The sequence below is a fragment of the Penicillium verrucosum genome, assembly GCF_028828655.1.
Source record: "Penicillium verrucosum strain IBT 35672 chromosome Unknown utg000002l_segment0_segment0, whole genome shotgun sequence".
Classification (NCBI taxonomy): domain Eukaryota; kingdom Fungi; phylum Ascomycota; class Eurotiomycetes; order Eurotiales; family Aspergillaceae; genus Penicillium; species Penicillium verrucosum.
Genome location: NW_026643211.1, coordinates 1,070,045 through 1,083,323, shown reverse-complemented (window position 1 = coordinate 1,083,323; position 13,279 = coordinate 1,070,045). Strand labels below are relative to the sequence as shown.

At 47.5% G+C, this 13,279-nt stretch overlaps 6 protein-coding genes across 6 annotated transcripts; 4 read left to right on the top strand and 2 right to left on the bottom strand.

Annotated features, from left to right (window-relative positions):
- Window positions 1-142: 142 nt before the first annotated feature.
- On the top strand, window positions 143-1,009 carry N7516_006029 (cytochrome c1 heme lyase CYT2; the record flags this gene model as incomplete). Its single annotated transcript, XM_057218749.1, has 1 exon — window positions 143-1,009. One exon carries the CDS (start codon window positions 143-145, stop codon window positions 1,007-1,009), a length of 867 nt encoding a protein of 288 aa, XP_057072840.1.
- A 377-nt stretch (window positions 1,010-1,386) lies between these two features.
- On the bottom strand, window positions 1,387-2,262 carry N7516_006028 (SNAP receptor PEP12; the record flags this gene model as incomplete). Its single annotated transcript, XM_057218748.1, has 2 exons — window positions 1,387-1,905; window positions 1,966-2,262. The coding sequence occupies 2 exons, from the start codon at window positions 2,260-2,262 to the stop codon at window positions 1,387-1,389; spliced, it is 816 nt and encodes a 271-aa protein (XP_057072839.1).
- Window positions 2,263-2,716: 454 nt separating this feature from the next.
- Window positions 2,717-3,399, top strand: N7516_006027 (nucleoporin NDC1; the record flags this gene model as incomplete). The annotated part of the gene is made up of 3 exons (XM_057218747.1): window positions 2,717-2,849; window positions 2,940-3,207; window positions 3,258-3,399. The coding sequence occupies 3 exons, from the start codon at window positions 2,717-2,719 to the stop codon at window positions 3,397-3,399; spliced, it is 543 nt and encodes a 180-aa protein (XP_057072838.1).
- Window positions 3,400-3,671: 272 nt separating this feature from the next.
- Window positions 3,672-4,730, top strand: N7516_006026 (nucleoporin NDC1; the record flags this gene model as incomplete). The annotated part of the gene is made up of 1 exon (XM_057218746.1): window positions 3,672-4,730. One exon carries the CDS (start codon window positions 3,672-3,674, stop codon window positions 4,728-4,730), a length of 1,059 nt encoding a protein of 352 aa, XP_057072837.1.
- Window positions 4,731-5,258: 528 nt separating this feature from the next.
- Window positions 5,259-6,064, top strand: N7516_006025 (AAA-ATPase Vps4-associated 1 family protein; the record flags this gene model as incomplete). Its single annotated transcript, XM_057218745.1, has 4 exons — window positions 5,259-5,369; window positions 5,466-5,750; window positions 5,826-5,899; window positions 5,950-6,064. 4 exons carry the CDS (start codon window positions 5,259-5,261, stop codon window positions 6,062-6,064), a joined length of 585 nt encoding a protein of 194 aa, XP_057072836.1.
- Window positions 6,065-10,753: 4,689 nt separating this feature from the next.
- dspC (dual specificity phosphatase YVH1) lies at window positions 10,754-12,291 on the bottom strand (the record flags this gene model as incomplete). Its single annotated transcript, XM_057218744.1, has 4 exons — window positions 10,754-11,195; window positions 11,282-11,629; window positions 11,893-12,120; window positions 12,248-12,291. The coding sequence occupies 4 exons, from the start codon at window positions 12,289-12,291 to the stop codon at window positions 10,754-10,756; spliced, it is 1,062 nt and encodes a 353-aa protein (XP_057072835.1).
- Window positions 12,292-13,279: the final 988 nt, after the last annotated feature.

Here is a 13,279-nt window from a genome sequence, read left to right as displayed (position 1 = left end):
GAGACATGAGGGGGATTTACTGCTTAGGGGGATTGTTGATTTGTCCGGGCGGTGAGGCGGCAAAATAATTTCTACGGCGTAGTTCTAGTTCCGCATCGATGCGATCGACATCCTCCAGTCATTGACCTCCAATTATTCAACAATGGGAGCTGCAGCTAGTACACCCTCTGCGCCCTCCGTCGAGCCACCCGCGGCAACTTGTCCCGTGGACCACAAAACCCGTGAGGTTTGGCTGCAACAAAATAGCAACTCACCTCATCCTACCTCCGATGTCCCTCCCGAACAGGGCCAACCACGTGCCAAAGCACAACGGCCCCTATCAACAGACCGCGAAGTGAGCACTATCCCTCGAGCGGGTGATTTCAGCCCAGCTAGTGCGTGTCCCGAGGCGAACAAAGGTTCTCCATCCCCATACGCCGCGTCGCATGGAAGCCCATCAAATGCCGAGTCCGAGACTGGCCGGGATGAAGCTACTGGAAATTGGATCTATCCGTCGGAAAAACAGTTTTTTGAGGCTTTGATGCGCAAGGGTAACACTCCTGGATCTACTTCCTCAGCCTCAGAGCTCGCGACTTCCGTAGCTTCCATTATCCCCATTCATAACGCCGTCAATGAACGCGCATGGGATCAAATCCTCGAATGGGAGAGAAAGGGCCCCTCGGCCGACCCAGGGAGCAAGAAATGCGGAGGACCAAAATTATATTCTTTCCGGGGACTTGGAGTCGACCCACAGTACCTGAGTCCGCGCGCACGAATGAATGGATGGCTTGGCTACCAGCACCCATTTGATCGACATGACTGGGTTGTTGAGCGCTGTGGCGGTGAAAAGGTTGAATATGTTATCGATTTCTACCAGGGCAAGACATCGGGAGGCAATGGAACCCCATCGGGCCTGGCTGCCAATGCCAATGCCACCCCCGGGAAGCTCAGTTTCTTCCTCGATGTTCGGCCCAAATTGAATACTTATGAAGGCTGGAGGCTGAGGTTCAACCGCTTCACAGGTCTATGAAGGGCATCATTGATGATCGCCTTCTGGCGGGATATGCTTTCGCACTGCACATACAAAGGCGACAACGGAGCACGGGCATTTGGGACCCAATTGGGTGTATTTTGCATGTACAACACACATAATTCTGTACGATATCAGGCTACAGGATTAAGAGGCAGCGATGAATTAATGTTCTCCATTCCATACAAATCGAAGGTTGGCAATGAATGAATGCGTAAATCGGAAGTAAGAGAATGTAATGAAGCAAAAAGGTGAGATGCTTGACTAACGGAAGTGCAATCATGCAAGAGGGATATCGTGCGCATACATGGCAACATTAAAGAAGAAGACCGTGGTGGTAGCAAATAAACAAGACCGAAAAAAAGGAAGAGAAATGTCTATCCGAGGACAATTGCAAGCACAATAATAGCAAGGATAACAGCAAGAATTATAAAGAGACAGCAGGCTCTGTTGCGCGCATTCTTCTGATATTTGCTGGCACTGCGCAATTCGACATTGGCGCCTCGTGTGTCCTGGGTGACATTTTGGACATTTTCGCTGATGATATCCAGCTGCCCTCCTTGTTCCGTAACGATGTGCGCAACATCTCGGAAGAGCTCGTTCAGCTCTCCCACGCTTTGTTCAATGTTCCGGATCTCTGTTTCACGCTCGATGATCAGGGACTCTTGGAAGTCCACCTCACCCTGGTTGGCCATACGGTGCTGCTCCTCCAATAGCTGTTCTTGTAATTGGACATCGTTCTCACCGGACGCTTGCTCGCCTTCTTCAAATGCTGTACGTGCAGCAACTGCAGAAGCGCGCTGTTTCTCGAGTGCACGACGCTGAATAGTTTGGAATTCATCCAAAGTGGCCTTGAATTCGGACGATAGCTTCTGCTGTGTCCATTTCTGAGAGGGCTATAAGTCGGAATGTTAATAAGAAATTCTCAGAGGTGAATGGAATCCGATGGATCATACATTCACGTCCTCCCATGTCTGGACCTGCTTAATCCCTTCTCCTACATCCCTAAACCCCGTACGGGTCTCTTCCAGCAAATTATGAACTCGTTCGCGCACACGTTCTGTATCACGTTTGGTTCCAAGAAGAGCAATTTGGTTGGATAGGCGAGAGATGTTTGATGTCAATGTAAATAACTGATCTGAGAGCTGCTCGGCCAGATGGTCGAAGTCCGGATCATCGCGGTACTGCGTGTCTTCATCCCTGCGCATGGTGGTAGGCTGAGCCTCCAGCGAGTTTAGTCTGTCAAAAGACATTCTATGTGTAATTGAAAAGCAATAAATGAGTGCTTAAAGCGAAGGTAGAGGAAAACTGGATACCAAATGAGTTATCTGCAGGTCCCTGGTGTCTTGGATAAGCTAGCTGCCTTGGTGTTCAGACCGCCCTCACATGACGTACTATGTAGCCACTAGTCTATATATGGACTAGCTTGTGTGGCACAATGCACACTTGAGCCACATATCACATGACTAGATGTGGCAGGTGTGTTTTGATGCCTCAAAATATTCCTGGGCGGACCTCGTCGTTGATTGATTCTATTCGACCAGCTCAACACAACCAGCTGTCAGACGTGATCATTCGCCAACACTGTCCCTGATCCGCCAATTCCGCTCTCCAGCTCCTGGAGCTCTCCACACGACCTTTATTCTGATCATGCTCTAATCTTCAACTATTTCATTCCCGAGCGCATCCCACTCCCAAGCTTACACAATGGCCGTCGTACAAACTCGGCCCTACAGGCGAATCCTGACTTCGGCCTTACACCGAAGATTTGTTCATGCGTCTGCCCTTTCACTGCTGGTCTCTTATATTATCGCAATTGCGATCGGGGAGAAATCGTCCTGTAAGTACATCGCAACCTTATCGGGCCGAGCCTCGAAGGCTCAGTTTCAAGTCCTGGAAGTACAAAGAACTGATAGAGATACTCATACAGTGTTCTGGTTATGGTTTCCCTTCGGTAGTTGCGGTGTCCGAACCGCGCTACTCTTCATATCCTCTCTCACCATTTTCGTCCTCCGCGTCAGTCAAATGCACATCGGCTCGAGAACAGCTAGCTCCTCGTTCGACATTTTCAGATCTCTCACCCTGTTACAAATTGCGCAAACATTTGGCTGGTACATCTTCTCAGCATGGTGGTTCACCGTGGTTTATGTGTGGTCGTCTTCAAGTGATTCCAACCTCGAGCTTGTGAAACGGGGCAGGTGCGTTAAGTATGCTTTAAATGACTCCGATCTGGACTAATGAGATATAGGCCACACGAGCGACCGACCCTGAATGAAAGGCCGATTTACCTTCATTCCTTCCATATCTTCTTAGCATGTGTGCAAGCAGTGTTTCACCTCTACTATGACTACGACCGCATTGCAGTGCCCATCGTGGATAAAAATCCATAACAGATGACGACCGTACTCACCCCGTACCGGCAACCTCTAAGTATCTACAAGGTGCTCTGGTGCCAGAATTGGCGGCTGGGGCTCTTAGAAGCGTCACTGTTGCTGGGGCGTCTCTCGTGATATACCCCATATTTTTCAGAAGCTTCGCGTGGAGCTGGTCTTTGTACTTTGCCAAGCTCTCTTGGAGCTTCCCGAGATCTGCAGCCGAACCTCAGAGCTTCATTCCCTCGATTTTCCCCTACTTCTTCTTCAAAACTTTGCTCCCCGGAGTGATGCTTGTCCTCTCCTGGCAAACCGCCAACCTCTTTTATTCTGTGTTCATCGGCAAGGAGCCTTTGAAGCGGGGCCAGCCACTCACAACGGAAGCCAAGGATCCCAATGGCAGTCTTATTAGTGGCCTCAAGGCGAAGAAGGAACTTGTGAAGGTTTTTGCACTCTGGGAACTCAGCCTCATCAGTCAGCGCGTGCCCGACCGCCGGAAGGCAATCTTCAATGAAATTGATCGCGAGGGTGGTTCGGCTTGGTCCCAGGTGCTTGCTTGCACTACCGATGTAATCAAGGCCATCAACACTCGCATCGAGGAAAGCAAAAATCCCGCGACTGTTACCAAACCTTTGCCGCAGGCGGAGAAAACTGAACCTGTTCTTCAGACTCTCCCGCGACTCTCAGATCCGATCAAAGACGACAACATCTTTACTACAGCCCCCAAAGCTACTTCACACCAGGACAAATTTGGCGATGCGTTTAGTTCGGCGGCTAAATCCTTTGGTCAGTCAGAAGACTGGACTCCAACTGCGCGAGCCCGAGTCCGTGATGTTTTCGACCGGGCATCATCCGCAATGCTTAGCCCTGAGCAGAAGCAGAAATATCTCGGCTCTCCTCAGAGGTTCAAGCTGCTTACCGGTGGCCCCTCCACAACTCATAATCCCGAGGACATGAACCCAGTCCTGGCGCAGATTCTTCGCTCGCCTATCGGCCAACCCTTCCGTCAAACATACGCCCAACGCCTCTCTGTTATTGTTCTTGGCACACCAGAATCCTCTCTATCCTTGATTGTGGATGCCGTGGAGTCCTTGACTCGACTCCTCATTGCCAGTTTGGCCGAAGATCCGTATGGCAAAGTTCAGGCCGATGTGCCCTCAGCCGTGCGGCTTCTGACCCAAACTACCCTCACCCTGGATGCATTTGCCCACCACGGTGGACTGGATGCTCACTGGACTGATATCAACTTCCCCCTTCGAGTGATCCTCAGGCCCAAGCAGTTGCCCGTCTGGTTCCAGATGTTGAAATCGTGCTTGCTGCACTCCGCGCAGGTCTCAAGGATCTACTGACGGCCTTCAGGCCTTACTTGCGGGATATCGGTATCGCAGGCAAGGATCTGAGGGTAGCAAAGGAGGCAGCTGGCATCGACGAGGAGGAGGTGTTATGATCTATGATCGTCTTTCTTTTTGCTGCAAATTTTTTTAATGCTCACTATATCTCATGATTTCTCTTCACAAAACTTCATGTATTGCTATCTCTCGTCCTATTCTCCAGTCCTACCGGGATTGATATCAGTGGACAAATGCATGGTTAGGCGTTCTGTTAAGATGGGCGTGGTGGATGTTTGCTGATGTACACTATCAGCTTTAGTAAATGAATACCTTATTTCCATCAATAAGATTCTCTTGAATTCTAATTATTTTGTAAAGACTTCAAGCAATCCGATTTACTCCTGGAACTATGAGTCACATGACAGCGCTTTCTGAATCAACACCAACCTCATCAAGTCCATCTACACTTGTTCAGCACAAACTCCAAGCAGCAACATAAGCTCTGGAACACTCCCTCGCTTAGAGCAAACATTTAGATTCGAAACCATGTCATTAACAAACGTTTACCATGTGCGTCGGGTCGCAGATACCTCTGCAAAAGCATGTTTGATTTGCTACAAACCATCAACCAGTGTGATGATCACACCGGATAACAAGGTATGCAATTTGATCTTTCATCTGGCTTATAGGGTGCAAGATTGTTTCTTCACTTCATTCCCATTTTTATACATGCAAAGTGGCTAATTCACTCAGGACTTCTTCTACGTGTGCCCCGCACATTTGCAAGACAAGCATTTCTGCTCTCCAATCATCGACACAGAGGGCCAAGCACAACGTCTCAAAGAAGAGACATTGGCCAAAGAGATTGAAAAGATAAAAAAAGAATATGAAGAAAAACAACGACGGAAGAAAGAGCGCGAGAAGGCGTCTAGCAAGGACAATAAAGAGGAGAAAGATAAGGGCAAAGATGAGTCCAAAGACAAAGATAAGGATGCACCCGAGTCAAACGTCAACGATGAAAAAGACAGAGATGATAAGGTTCGTGACTTTTTACCGCAGTTGAAGCCAAGCAAAATGCTTCATATGAATGTGTTGACTGATTATCCCGGCCAGATCGCCTCTATCCAGAAAGCCTCTGGGACAGAGACAAAGTCAGATGATTCACCCCGAGTTTTCTCTTTGCACAAGTATGTTACAAATATCATTCTCCTTATAATGACTCCTAACCGCGAAACAGAAATTTCTACCAGATGCGCATTGACCGGCTACGCAACATTGAAATGGCGAAACGCCACCAGGAAAGATTGAGGCAGCCTTCACTGTTTCCCTCTGTGCCGTCGGGAAATCCTTAGTCTTCTCTTCGATCACATCGTTCGGACGTCAATCAAGGAGTGTGAGATAAGAACGCCACATTGGTTCGCCTATTACCCTCCTCTCCCGATCTGGCAGGCATATTGAAACCCTGGGCGAGGAGAACATGCTGCAAAACAGACGAGGCATGTCTGACAACTGATGTCCATCGGTTCGCGCGGCATGTTTATGCTATCACCAGTCATTGATTATCTACCCATCCACTGTACTCCCTGTTCTGACAGGGGTTGCGGAGAACAACGGACGCAACCACACGGAAATATCGAGTCATACAAGTCTCGTATCTTGAAATATATATGTCTTTAATTCTTAGCGGAATTTCCGCGCAATTATCGAGTCATACAATCCTCGGCAAAAGAAGGTTCAAGCCAGCGACGTGGTATTGGCCCCCGGCACGGGGCGCTCCTGCTCGGGCACATTCAACCACAGGACCCCCATACGCACAAATATCCTCCATTTATGTCTCGATGAAATTTCTGATCCTGCAGAAGGCCAACTGCGGTAGTAAAACTTCCACGATGATCTTCACGTAACCCGATTATTCTTAGTAGCACACTTGTGCACGAGGCGTCCAACAAGACTCTGTCTTTTAAATGAATCATCAGCCACTCTCGTCCAGACAATTACACACATCCCCAACCCTGTAACTGTTAACTTTCTATCTTATCCGGTAAATACGCCAGTGCCACGATCCTCTTCCCGTATTGCATGACCTTCGGGTGGGGATATAATAAGCACTATTAGCCGGAGCGGTCCCTGTTCAAGACTAAAACAAAGTTAACGACCCCCTCGTGGAAAACTACCTCAGCCCTAGTGGGTGGCTTACTCGGCTCTTCGGTGGAAGCCACTAGTCGTGGATTTTCTGCGGCCTTATGAACTTCAATGTATGATGTCCGAACAAACCCTCCGTGATATATATACTGCTACAGTATAGTTATAAACCGACCTTTGTACTCTTGCCTTTGTTTTGGAGGCTTGTTCCGACTCAATCTTTCCACTCTAGACCTGGGCTGTGTGTAATTGCAACTATTTTCCCTAGTAAGTATAACGTGGTTCTCATAATTAACCATATTTACGTCGCTATGCCTCTATATTGCTCGAGTAGAATAACATACAGAGTTAATAACCAGAATTCGACTATAACAGCGTATTACAGCTTAATAGAGGCAACATGGTACATACTTGAACTTTTCTACCGTTTTTGCATTGAATTGATTATTGATTATTGTTGAATAAAACGTTGCAACCCAGTTATTTAAGTCACGTCAAATCATGTATACACTTTAGATTAGAAATCTAACCTAATAACCATTGAGTTGTTATAGTGGTCATTTTGGTAAGGCGTTGCCTTGTTAATTAGTTGAGCGAAGGGGTCCATGTTGGATGAAGGAAATAATGGCAATGAGACGTAGAAAGGTGAAACTGGGGCTCTAGTTCCTTAATAACCTGCTGGTATGTATTGTCGAGGTTCGGGTCGCAGACGTTGCTCCAGGGAAATGGCTTTCCTATGTAACGACTTCTACTTTGATCTCTCATGTGTGGACTAAATGCGGTGGGAGAACTCCGCCACGTCTAAGGTCCCAAGAATCTCTGCTTACGCCGCAGTCGAATTGCACTTTGTGATCGCTTCAAGAGTGGTTCCGGGTTAGTGGCAGTCTTGGAAATGGGCGGCCGTGTCTTGGAGGAATGGTCAAGCAGAGGCATGGTTTCGGATATATCTCGCATACAACGCCTTGACCGACAAGATATATTAGCCTTGTCCAGAACAGCGCGAAAGAGGGACATGAAGCTTTGACTGGGAGCTTTGAATTGCAAGTCAAAATCCGTTGGCTTCAGGACGAGTTGGTTCATATCGCAAGGAGTGATCGCCAAAGCTATGCAGGTGTTGCAGATTCATCAGAAGCAGGAGGGGGAGCTTGTCATAATCGTACAGAGACAGACAAGATAAACCTAGTGATAGCCTGGACAGCGCAGTGCTAAGAGCGCTCCAATGCATGACAACTCGCCTTAAACTCCTCACATTGTGGTTGTTGCTGTGCGGGAAGGCATAATGCATATCCGTATGAGCTGTTCGGTGATGAGCGTCATGTTGTATTTTGCGAGACGTATCCCTATAGTTCTTAATTTCTCGACGCAGCTAACAGCAATGCACTCGACATGTAATTGAGACCTAGTTATGCCGCTGTTTACATTAAATGTGGCCTGCTATATGATGTTATTCTAATGCAAGTCCGTATTAGCATAAATCACTACCAACCCATAACACTATTAGGACCGAGACAGACACGTGAAGATTCAACTCTCACAATGCAGCTGCCTGGAAGTTACACGTCCTACAACTGTTCCTGAGTCGTAGATGCCTTTCTTGAACTCCTTGGGCCAAGTTTATCGATTGAATGCTGCCTGGCAGGACCAGATGAATAGTGCTGCACTAGAGCACGCGACTAAAATAGCACCATATGTTTTGGATGCAGCCTATATATAGTGCTAAGCTAAAATTATAAGCTTAGGTAGAGGTGACTATGTTGTATATCTTGTGTACAGAGTACCTCGTACTCCGCAGTATATTGACCGATGCTCGATACTCAGGTGAATATAGTACATGGTGCGCACGTGTCGTTCAAACCTCGAAGGCAGTGTAACTCCCATCGTGCTAGTTATCTTTATTTAGCTACAAGTACTTGGCAGCCTATATTTGGTAGCTCATTAGTTGGCGACAAATGTTGCCATGAGACACAAGGCTTGTTCAACGCAGAATACTCCATAGATGCGCAGAAATTGTACAGCGAACGAAGTGACACTAGACATACTATTTTCGAATGACAAAATGCTTTGGGTAGAATTACGGGATCATCCCAGATATTGATAATTGCGTTTAGGACTTAGGACTCTCCTACTTGGACTCCATCGTAAGCTACTATACTTTGTACCTATCGCCCATACCAAGAGACCAAGCCTAATCCTAGACAGACCTGAAACAAAGTTAAATGCCTTTGATCGACGCAAGGCGATCACAACCGCATTTATTGATAAAGTATGTAACAGTGATGCGGATTGTGGAAATGATTCTCGTACGTATGTTGTATACATTTGTTTAAATCTCCAAGCCAGACCAGATAGGAACTCCACCGGAGCTCCCCCTGCAAGGCAGTGCACTGCCCACCCCCACAAGGGTTGCCAATCACATGGATTTGGCAAGTATGTCTACAGCGTCTGAGCTTGTAGTCGGAATAACAGAACCAATGAGAACATTTACACTAATTAGATCTACAGTTAGTAGGTAATAACTACATATATATAAGTAATATATCATATTCGAGAGGTATACAGTACAAAAAGGTCTAATATAAGGTCTTAATTCTGCAAAGATACAAGAATACCCCAGTAACAAACACATACCGAACATATACCATACATATACCGGTAATACCAATACAAATACCCGCAACCAATCGGGAAGTCCAGGAAACAGACCCGCTTTGCACAGCCTCCTTCTGCTTCAAACCTTGGAAGTCGACAGAAGGGGGGAAATTGAATCGGTCAATCCCAGCGTCATTGGCGTTACGCTGATCCTTGAAACATCCAACTCGAACTGACAGCGCTTCGGTGAGTGGGGCCACTTTTAAAAGAAAAGAAACGAAGATAGTACGTCGTAGACTCGTAGACAAGACTCAAGAGAGAAGATAAGTGGAGTATGCGTTTGCTTGGATCTACTCTTTTATGGGCGAAACTCAGGGTTGTCCTTGGCGCGCGACTAACTACCGTTGCCTTGTGCCTGTTGCGTTAGCTGCATATGGCTCGACTCAACGGGATCGCACCCGGGAATTAAAAGGAAAGAAAAAAAAAAAAAAAAAAAAACCAAGGGACTAATCTAGCTATGGCCACGAGTCGACTTATGCATGTTGGTATGCGGTGCAGCCCTAGGGTAGGGTAAGCTGGGCTCGACTTCAATTACTATGTACAGATTCAAAATGGGGCTTTGGCTTTGTCTCATATCGCCGACGCTGTATTACTCTCTATATTTGAGTTTGTGCACAATGCATGTTTTTGCTTTGTGGGACATAGCACCTGAGCGTCGGCCAACGGGGGCGTTGGGTACGAATTACAAGATTGATGGCTTGTGTGTTTTGGAATGGATCGATATCACAGTGGCTGTACAGATCAGCAGGGGCAATGTTGGCCGCCATGCTCCCTAATGTGTGTCTTGCTATTGTAGATCATGGGATGGAGCACGGTGCAATCTCCCGTCAGCTTTAGCGGCTTGTCTGGAAAGGTCCGAGGTAGTGCTACCGAGCCTCGCCATGCCATGTCGCTGTCTGTACGGAGTAGAATGGAATGAGACACAAGGCAGTCATGCTATGGCCAGAAACCATCTTCACTCTCCACGTAGGGCACGTGGTCCTTCCCAAATAGTGGTACATCAATAATGATGACCAAGCTTTGCACGAAGTATGCCCAGGCGGACTTTCAAGTACATACCTCTCCAGTCCAGAGCCAAGATGTACCACATGTCACTCACAAGCCCGGTGAGCCTCCTTGGTTGGCAGATGATTATCTGGAACCCAAAAAGAAAAACAAAGATGAACCATAAACAAATGTAACTGGAGCTTTAAGCTTTCATGAACTCGTAAAACTATGTATGCATGTTATGGTGTTCGTCACTTCTCATCTCAAAGATTGCCCCGCCCAGAGTCATTAACTGCCGGAACCCGCATTCCAGGAGGAAGACGGATGGCAGGGTTAGCTCTTGGGCCCTGAGCCATATTAACCTGGTATGCGATATCAACGCGAGCTTTGGTGAGACCGATGGCGGGCACGACCCAACCACCACAGCTGCATCGAAGACCTTGCCATGCAAATTTGCCGACATTGGACCCACAGATGGAGTTGGGGCAAGTGAGGCGTCCAGAGAGGGGAGCATCGTCGGGGTGTGCACCATATGTTGTATCCGCGCTAGCCTCAGCTCTATCCTCAGACGGGAAGAGACTTGGGCGCATCCAGGTCAGGGGGTGGAGGAAAACATGGCCGCAATCCGCGGTTGCTGATGACTTGGCAGTGTTTTGCTTTTCTTCCTCATGCGGGATGATGAATGGAGTCGTTGCCAATTTCGTTCTATGATGGGGTTTAGTAAATCGGGAAGTTTCTTTCTTTTCTTCCCTTGGAAGTATGGGTCTGGATCTTTTAATTGTGGGACTAACCTGCATTTCCGACATTTAATCTCAACCGTTCGACCGGTGGCGTTTTGGGACTGGACAGGCTGTTCATCTTCAAACCGCACTGACTTCAGCTCTGGGGCACGGCCACATGCCACACTTCCTTCGACATCACGGCGATAAAGCCAGCGTTTGTACGAGGGATGATCGGTGACATCATCTGGACAGCCCATTTCATGGTATAGGTTCAGCTGTTCCATGAAGCCCTCGTTTGGCTCACATAGGGGCCTGCTTTGGCGAACCAGCGCAAGGGCGGATTGCGGTGTGAGCCCCAGCTGCCGGTGGAGCAGGTAGGCGATGCAAATGGCCGCGGAGCGGGACTTCCCCATCGCACTAGATCGTCACATTAGCTAATGTACATCTTTCCATGATAAGTCCAGACACAGCTTGCAAATTTCCCAAAAACAGGGGTCCAATGTGCATCGAGATTTGCGGGATTCTTCAGCCACATGTAGATCGCACTTGATGGGCACGAAATGACGTAGGAGGCACGAAGCCACTCAAGAATATGCATTCTGCAAGAGGAAATAGGAACGACTGAAGAGCCGGAAAAGACTTTCCACAAGTGAGATTGGATAATTTGTATTTTAACTTACCAGTGCACGAGTACACCTCCACCACCGTTTAGGCCAGACTGAATAAACTTGATAGCGGCGGGGAAATACTCCAATAAATTTTCATCGTCGACATCGTCAACTCCTATGGAAAGATGCTGGAAAGACTTGAACGTCTCCTGTTCCTCAGCTGGGTTGAGACGCAGCACTGAGAGAACATGCGAGATATCTGCGCGTGCCAAAGCCGTTTTGTTTTTGGCGCTTAATATGCTACAAATGGAGGGGTTAGCAATGAATGAAAACTGCCAAATCAGGAACTGGAAGTGCCAATCTCCAGCCTCAGCTATATTTTAGCAACACCCGGGCAAGGTTTATCTGTTAGAGAAGTGAGACCAACCCTCCGACATAGATATTGTGGCCTTTTATTTGATTCATGGCCATTTTGAGATATGGTGGCTGCAACTTGGCAGCAGTAAGATGGGTTGTTGATGGCGACAGAGGAGATACAGAATTCAGAAATTCAACTCGAGTGCCAGTTTGATAACTTGACTCTTCTTTCCTCTTAGATCCCAAAGGCGGAGGTTGAGCCTCGGCGCTGCCAAACTCAAAAAGTCTGATAGGGCAAGGGTATGACAAAGCAGGTGACCTGGATGCCTCAGGCAATATACTTGTACAATCTTGGAACTATTTCAGACTTGTGTATTTGTGATTATTAAGGGGAAATAGAATTGTCAACTCATGTGAACTCTGTTCATTAACACAAAAATATTCACATATCAATAATTACAGCTGCAAGAAAGGGTGGATTTGTACACAACGTGGCAGTTTGGAGGTCACCGTATGAGGATCTCCCCACACTGGGGTTGGTGCCTGCCACATAAGTACGTTACATATAACTATTCTATTCTAGGTTCTTTGTTATAGCTTGAGTGCACGTACCGAGAAACCAATTTCACAGCCCCTTCTCAAAAGTGAGACGCGGCATTTACGATTAAATGTCAAGGTCACTTCACCGACCACGTGCCCCATGTGTTCTAAATACTGGTAGACGTAACGTGTGCTTGGAATGGAACAGTACAGAATTACTGCGTGTCTACGTTGTAGTCTCGTATTTACTCCGTGTATGACTGGATTGGTAGATACATAATAGAGGAGTCTAGCCGACGCAACGTGTAGGGCGATATACATCCAACAAAGGTCAAACAATCAACCTCGTTAGCCGATGATCTGATTTGCTAATCAAACTGCAAGGGGTTGCTCACGGGGCAACAAAAAAAGGAAGCTAGATTTAGGCTTAGTTAGGCTTGCGGCGGGGAACTTGGCCCTGGGTTGATCAGGAATGGAGCAATGAATGGGGCCGGAGGAGGCCATATACGCCCTCACTACTCCGTACGGAGTATACGAAGTATAAAGGAGGCTAGCTTGTCCA